Genomic DNA, 7,285 nt, shown 5'->3' with positions numbered 1-7,285 from the left:
ATGATAAAGATTTGCTATCAAGTGTTTTGGGATGAATATCTTCCCAGAGGTCTTGAATCCAATACAAGATTGATTTGGATATGTAAAGAGAAGACTTTGGATTCATAAGAGCTGATCTATTTAATGGTTCAACTTACAAATTTAAAATTTATATGTTATACACAGAACAATCTCCCAAGTATGCACTAGATTAATGGAGGTACTTTGGGAACTTAGGTCAAAATAAACTGACAAATTATGAAACATATGTGATAATGATAATAAACAAGACATTTATTTTTCATACTTATTTGGGGGGAAAGGGAAAAGTCAGTTTGCCCTACCCAATGATGGTCTTTCTGAAAGAGTCTCCATTCATTCCATAGAATTGGATAGGTTGCTTGATCTGAGGATTTTGTACTTTTAATTCATAAAGAAAACTTCCTTTGAAGAGAGTGGTCAAAGGGTGAGTCTTTGTGAGCAGCTTCGCTGGTGCACGGCCAGACTCCCTCTTTGAGTGAAGCTTTTCCCACACTGGCCACACAGATAGGGTGTCTCTCCTGTGTGGATTTTGCCATGCAGGATACAATTGCCCCTGGTGTGGAAACTCTTCCTGCACTGTGTGCAGGCATAGGGTTTCAGGCCTGTGTGGACTCTGATGTGAACAATTAAGCTTCCTTTCTGACTGAAGGCTTTTCCACACTGATCACATCTATAGGGCTTTTCACCACTGTGAACTCTTCTATGAACAGCAAGGTTACTTTGATTTCTGAAGCTTCTCTGACAAATAGCACATTCATAGGGTTTCTGTCCAGTGTGGAGTCTTTCATGAACGGCCAGACTACCTCGTTGACTAAAGCTTTTCCCACACTCCTTGCACTGATAGGGCTTTTCTCCTGTGTGTATTCGCTGATGTGTAACAAGATTGCCTTTGGCCCTGAAGCTTTTTCCACAATGGGTACACTCAAAGGGTTTTTGACCAGTGTGGATTCTCTCATGCAAGGTTAGACTACCTTTTTGCCTGAAGGATTTTCCACATTCCTGACACTCATAGACCCTCTGTCTCACTCCAGGTGAATCTTCCTGTAGTGTCTTAGAATCTGGGGATTTTTGTTCCAGCTTCTCTCTTCTGAAAGAATTCTGGAAATCCCAGCTTGAGGATCCTGTGGCCTCAGAGTGATCATATTTGTGGTGGGCTTCTGTCATCACATCTGGTAAAATGAGAGGGAAGTCATGTAAGATGCACCAATATGCTGAGAAGAATAGGGAAAAAAGAAACAATGCTTTGAATGCTTATTATGTGCCAGACATTATACTATGAATTTTGCATAGATAATTTAATCCTGAAAACAATCCTATGAGAGTGCTACAGATAAAGAAATGAAAGCATAGGGAGGCTGAGTGAAGTAAGTCAGTCGGAGAAGGACAAACATTATATGTTCTCATTCATTTGGGGAATATAAATAATAGTGAAAGGGAATATAAGGGAAGGTAGAAGAAATGTGTGGGCAATATCAGAAAGGGAGACAGAATATAAAGACTGCTAACTCTGGGAAACGAACTAGGGCAGGGGGTGGGAGTGAATGGGTGACGGGCACTGGGGGTTATTCTGTATGTTAGTAAATTGAACACCAATAAAAAATAAATTAAAAAAAAAGGGGCAGCCCGGGTGGCTCAGCGGTTTAGCGCCGCCTTCAGCCCAGGGCCTGATCCTGGAGACCCGGGATCGAGTCCCACATTGGGCTTCCTGCGAGGAGCCTGCTTCTCCCTCTGCCTGTGTCTCTCTGCCTCTCCTTCTCTCTGTGTCTCTCATGAATGAATGAATAACTAACTAACTAACTAAATAAATAAATAAATAAAAAATAAAAAGAAAGCATAGGGAGGTTGTCACAGATCTTGGAGCTAGCTAAGTGTAGAGTTGATATTGAATGCAGGCATGATCCACAGTAGTATTCTGCCTCTAAATTTAGTTTAATTTAGCCTCCCAAAGAATCTGGTAAGGTAGACATGATTATCTCCATTTTGTAGATAAGAAAACAGGCTCAAAAAATTAAGAAAACTACATATTAAAGCCCCATACCCAAGTTTTATCTGACTCCAAAACAGGTATGGATCCAGGTTGTGTAGGGCTGAAAGCTTTAAAATTTTGGAGGCATTACATTAAGAAAAACTGTAAAATTAGATACTGGGGCCTGAAGAGACCAATACATGAGAAATCTATCTCTGCACCAATCTGTTGTCCTGACAAGTAAGCACCATGACATCAGAAAATATGTATCAGAATCTTTGATACATTACATCTGTTATCTCTAGTCCCAGTAACCCTGCAAGGTAGTTTATTGTCCCATTTTACAGATGAAGAGCCTGGAGCTCAAGGAAGTTAAATAGTTTGTCTGATATCTTAGATCAAAGTAGGAAAATTATAGAATCTGATCCAAGGAAATGTCCCCCTTAATATCCATGCTATTTCAGTCTACTAAGCTACAGTGGAACTGAAATCAATTTTGGCTTGGAAGTTATTCTCAAATATTTCCTATGCAGATGCCGACAGTGTTTTCCATACTGCTCTACATCTGAGTCTCTTACTGCACTTTATTATGGGTCCATTTATCACTATTAACAGTTTTCTTGGAGTCATCCTAGGAAGATTTCCTCCTTGTTCTCTTGCCTTACCCTTATTCAGTGATTGTGCGGAGATATAAAGCTGCTTATTCATTTTTTTCAGAGACTACCTCAAAACTACCTCCATATCAAGATCATTTTCTTGCTATTTCTAATGTTATTTCTAATTCTGGCTTGCAGGCCTTCCCTGTAGTCCCCAGGAATAGTAAACTCCTCTAAAGGAATGTCTCCTCTACTTCCTCAGCCTGCTGACCAGTGCTTGAGTACAGGAACACTGAATATTGTCATTTGAGGTCATCTCAGCAATCAACCGACTCACTCACTGAAAAATGCTACATTCTGAGCATATCTTCCATGACAGTCCAGCAGGGTAGCTGTTGGAAATCCAAACATGTCCACGCCTGCTGTATGACCTTAATCACCACCTCTTCATATGGTTCTTCCATGGGCTATTCTTGAACACCTGAAAAGGAAAAAACAAACAAAAAACAGAACAACAAAAACAACAGATAAGGGCAGGAGAATTAATAGGTGAGAAGCATAAAGTCAATAGGAGCTGCAGTTTGGGGTAGGAGTAAATGGAGGAAATCTGGATTGGCGTGATGTAATCACTTATAATGTAACTGCGAAGTTGGCCAAAAAGTACCATGACCACACATAAATGAGTCACAGTGGAAACATGAGGTGGGGAAGCAGAGAACATATATATCTCTTCCTGCCAATCCCAAGATAATGGTCACTCTTGTTTGTACTTTAGCCTTGGCATATGATTGGGATTTCCCACTTCCTTCCCCGACCTAAGCACCTACTCTTTTATCCTTCAAGCCTTGAAAGGAATTCAGCATCTCAGCATCTAAAAAAAAAACAACATTTCAGCCTTCATGATTTGTTCTAAGATGAAAATGGCTCTAGCTCTCCCCTCCAGTTCCCCCTAAGTTATAAGGACAAAGCAAGAGATCTCATATGTTTACCTTTTAACATTATTTAGGAGATTCCAGATCCAGATCCACCCCTCTCCTATTCTTCAAGATATGAGAATACCAATTCTAAGTGTAAATACTTGTCAATTCTTGGAAGAGGAAGACCTACTTTAGACTCTCAAAACCAAGCCCAAGGCACTCCAACTAGGATAAATAACCTGCCCAAACTCTCAGAGCCAATAAGGAGTCCAGGGTGGACAAAGGATCAAATTCAAGACTTTCGAGATCTAAAGTCTATGCCTTTACACTAGACAGGTCTCTAGTTTCACTAAAGAGCTGGTGAGAACTTTTATAAAATGGAACAGAATATAACAGTGCTTGACCAGACTTTACTACTCTTCAAGATCCTAGGAATCCTCTTGCTCCATATTATCTGTATCTTTTTTTTCCCCCTTACTTTATGACCCAAATTACTAAATCTGTACTTTATGCAGTGGTTCAGTGCATATTCCCTCCAATATATCTCATCAAAATGCTGGCCTCCTGATTTACTGAAATAGTAAATAATTACAAATAATTACAATTCTTGTTTTGTTAACCTGAGCACCTGGTCTTGACAACTATATATTATGCTACATTTGTTTTGACTGGAGAAGCATTTTAAAGTTGTATTTGGAGGCCTCAGCTCCAATTTGGAGCAGAAACTAAAAAGGAATCCTTTATGAGGGTACCAGAATGCTATAGGACATTCATTTGCTAGTTCAGGGTGTTACTGCTCAACAACTGCATATCCATCAAGAGTCCCTGCAAAGTGCACAAAACCTGGTGCCTCAGGTTGGACTCTGTCCCTAGGAAATCCAGCAACTAGTTTGGTCAGAACAAGTGGGTAGAATCTATAGCTCTGCCTCTCCACATGCTATGAGATCTTCCAACAAGTAAAAGCTCAGCTGTGTCTCAGGAACTGCCTTGGTTAATAAAGGGAGATTATTTTATTTTTCTCCCTAGGTCACAAATCTGAGGAAATAATCTCCTGAAGATTTTGGAGAAGTGGCTTTATTAATAGAAAATTGCTTTTCCTACCAGAAAGGTTATTTATCCTTTGTAAAGATTCAGAATTAGGCCCTAAGAGCCTTGGATTCTTGCCTTGACTTCTCCCCTACCCCCATACAACCTTGGACAAGTAACCAAACAGCCCTGGCTCTATTTCCTCGGGAACTAAATAGGTTAATAACACTGTCGTATCAGGTAACTCTTGGGAGAATAAAAGAACCAAATGTGAAGGATCTCGGAGAGGACCCGCAGACCGAAGGCCTAAAGCTGAGAGTCCTCAGGAGAGCCCTAGCGGAGGCGGTAAACTTTGCTGTCTCTGGAACCTCTTGGGCGACAGTCTCAGGTTTAGATGAGGGTAGGGGTGATTCACATCTGAATCCATTTGGTCCTTTCTCCCATTCTCCACCCTGACAATGTCTTCTCTCCCATCCCCCTCCCTGGAGAGGCGGCATTTTCCCCAGACCGTGTGGTCAAATCCTCACTGCAGGCCCCCGGGCACACGGGCCTGCGGCCTCCCCCTCCCGCGTCTCCAGGGCGCGGGGCCCTCACCCAGGCTCGGTCCTGCGGAGCGGCGGTCGGGGGCCCCTGCTCCCGCGGGCACGGCCTCCCCTCCCGCCTCAGGACCCCCCGGCCCGCCCTGCGTGCTGGACCTCGGAGCCCCGCTCTCCGGTCCAGCTGGACCCTTCTCTGCGGGCCGCACGCCTCTCCCCTCGCGGGCGGCCTCCCTCGGGGTTCAGGCCGCCGGGCCTGCTCAGGGCCGCGGAGGGCCGGGGGCGACGGCCCGCCCACGCGGCCCCGCCCTGCCCGGGCGCACTGACCCGGCCCGCGGCCTCACTCACCGCAGCGGCGCGCGCCCGCAGACAGACAAAGGCCGGCGCCGAGCCCACGGCAGCGCCGGCGCGAGCGGACCGAACTACAACTCCCAGGAGGCTGCGCGCGAGCCCGCCCGCCGGGTCCCGGGCCTTGGGCGTCCCGGCGTCTCGGAGCACTGTGGGAAACGTAGTCCGGCGGCGCGCCCTGCCGCTCGGGCTCGGAAGGTCCCGACGGGGCGGGGCCCTCAGGCAGATGCCCTTTGGCCTCTGGGCAGAGGCGTCTGATCTACCAGCGTAGTTCCGAGAGGGAGGGCGCTGCGCAGGGGCTCAGTTTAGCTATGCCTGGTATAGCAGTCTAGGAAAGCGGTCAGCTGGGCTAGGAAATCGGGAATCCGGGGTTCTTGCAGTGTTTCGTGGAAGGAAACAAAGTCTTGTGGAGAGAAAAGCCTTGGGTGCTTAAGGGTTTTGTATTGAGCTGCTGCATGAGCAAAGACTAAATGTTTTGCAGTTTGGGCTCTGAAGCTAGGAGCAAATCTTTCAAGCAGAGACTGTGGGGGAAGCATTTGACACAACCGGAGAATTTCGAGGGTCTGGGAGGAGGATACTCTTGTCTGGTGTAGAGTTACTCCTTTCGGATCTCTTTAGTAAGATACTTGTCTTGAATTTGCACATGGGCTCCACCGTTGACTAGCTGCAGGGCTCCGGATAGGCTTCTTACCCTGGTGGGGAGGCCAGGGTATGGTTAAGTGGCAGAACAGGCACCAGGTGAGTTTCTTGGGAGAGCCAGGGTGCAGGCCAGGCAACCCTCATTCCGTTCCTTCAGAGCAAAGGCAGGTACGTGAGTGAACCCAGAAAAAGTCGTTCTTCATGTACTCTAGAATTATGGAGAGAAAACAGTATTTTCTAGGGTAACAAATTAGATTTCTTAACTGGAGTTGTGATCGAACGTGGAGGAATTGTAAGCTCTGATAATCACTCAGCACGTGGTGCAAGAGCTCTTTTCCTATGGGGCGTCTGTGAAGTGCCACTCAAACACAGGCAGTGAAGTCCTTGGTCTCCGTTGTGTGGTACTTCTAGGGGTAAGATTGCTTTTGAGCATCTGTGAGATAAAGGTTCTCTAAAGATGCCCTAAGCCTCTTCAAATGTACTTTTATAAGATCCTGACGTCTCCTCAAGAGAAAATTTTGGACGCAGAAGAATGGCTTTAAAGTTCCTGATGACTGAGGCTGCTGTTGCCTGGGGCTCCCTCCTCCTTAGAATCGCCATTACTTTTCCTTTTCCCTGGAGCTCTCTTGCTCACTGTGCTCTTCAGGCTCCCTGCTCCAGAACTCCCATTTGGACACTGGTTTGCCCTCTTGAATGGAGGGCTTCATACACCAAACTTACCTCTTGCTATATCCTTGTTCTCTACCCCACAGCCACTTATCTGTTAAGCAAAACAGAACAAAAAATTAATTTCACAGAGTATACAGAGTGTAATAAGTTGGTTCTCAAATGGTAGTCATTACTATGACTGATACCCCTCTCCTAAAAGTCCCCTTAGCACCACTGAGGAGTTCTCTGTGATGCCTCCTCTGTTGTTTGTTTGTTAGGGAGAGCCAGGGAGAGAAAGGGATAGGGCACCAGGGGATGGGGCACAATCACTCCTCTCTCTCTCTTTCCTTGCTGAACATCCAGACACTTTTATCATTTCAAAGCTCAGGAAGCACATAGTAAAGGCCAATCCTTGTGTTTGCTGTATGAGTGTCTCTGCTTGCTTCTCTCCCAAGGCTGTGTCAGTAGGGCTGTGTGTATCACCTCCCAAAACCCAGGAGTCATTTCTCTAGCTGCTAAGCAGCACCAGGCTCCTAGAAATCACTCTGGGCATATTGGTTCTGTTGAGGTCAGGATCAGCTGTGATGT

The 7,285-nt window shown here is 45.5% G+C and overlaps 1 protein-coding gene across 5 annotated transcripts; it reads right to left on the bottom strand.

Moving 5' to 3' along the window:
- Positions 1–247: 247 nt before the first annotated feature.
- ZNF32 (zinc finger protein 32) lies at positions 248–5,524 on the bottom strand. Of its 5 annotated transcripts, none has more exons than XM_038578103.1 (4): positions 5,411–5,524; positions 3,411–3,454; positions 2,925–3,064; positions 248–1,232 (listed from the first exon to the last, which is right to left on the bottom strand). In XM_038578103.1, exons 3-4 carry the CDS (start codon positions 2,992–2,994, stop codon positions 439–441), a joined length of 864 nt encoding a protein of 287 aa, XP_038434031.1. In that variant the 5' UTR covers positions 2,995–3,064; positions 3,411–3,454; positions 5,411–5,524; the 3' UTR covers positions 248–438. The 5 variants fall into 5 exon arrangements, with proteins under 5 accessions (XP_038434031.1, XP_038434035.1, XP_038434032.1 ...); XM_038578107.1 differs by having other exon boundaries at positions 248–1,190; XM_038578104.1 differs by lacking the exon at positions 5,411–5,524 and adding an exon at positions 5,222–5,334.
- Positions 5,525–7,285: the final 1,761 nt, after the last annotated feature.

This window comes from Canis lupus, chromosome 28 (genome assembly GCF_011100685.1).
Source record: "Canis lupus familiaris isolate Mischka breed German Shepherd chromosome 28, alternate assembly UU_Cfam_GSD_1.0, whole genome shotgun sequence".
NCBI lineage: Eukaryota > Metazoa > Chordata > Mammalia > Carnivora > Canidae > Canis > Canis lupus.
This window is presented reverse-complemented; position numbering and strand designations above follow the sequence as displayed.

Coding starts and splice junctions, on each gene's coding strand:
- ZNF32 (XM_038578103.1), bottom strand. CDS start 2,994: ATGTTTGGATTTCCAACAGCTACCCTGCTGGACTGTCATGGAAGATAT. Junction 1,233..2,924: donor TCAGAATGTAGCATTTTTCA/GTGAGTGAGTCG, acceptor TATTCTTCTCAG/CATATTGGTGCATCTTACAT.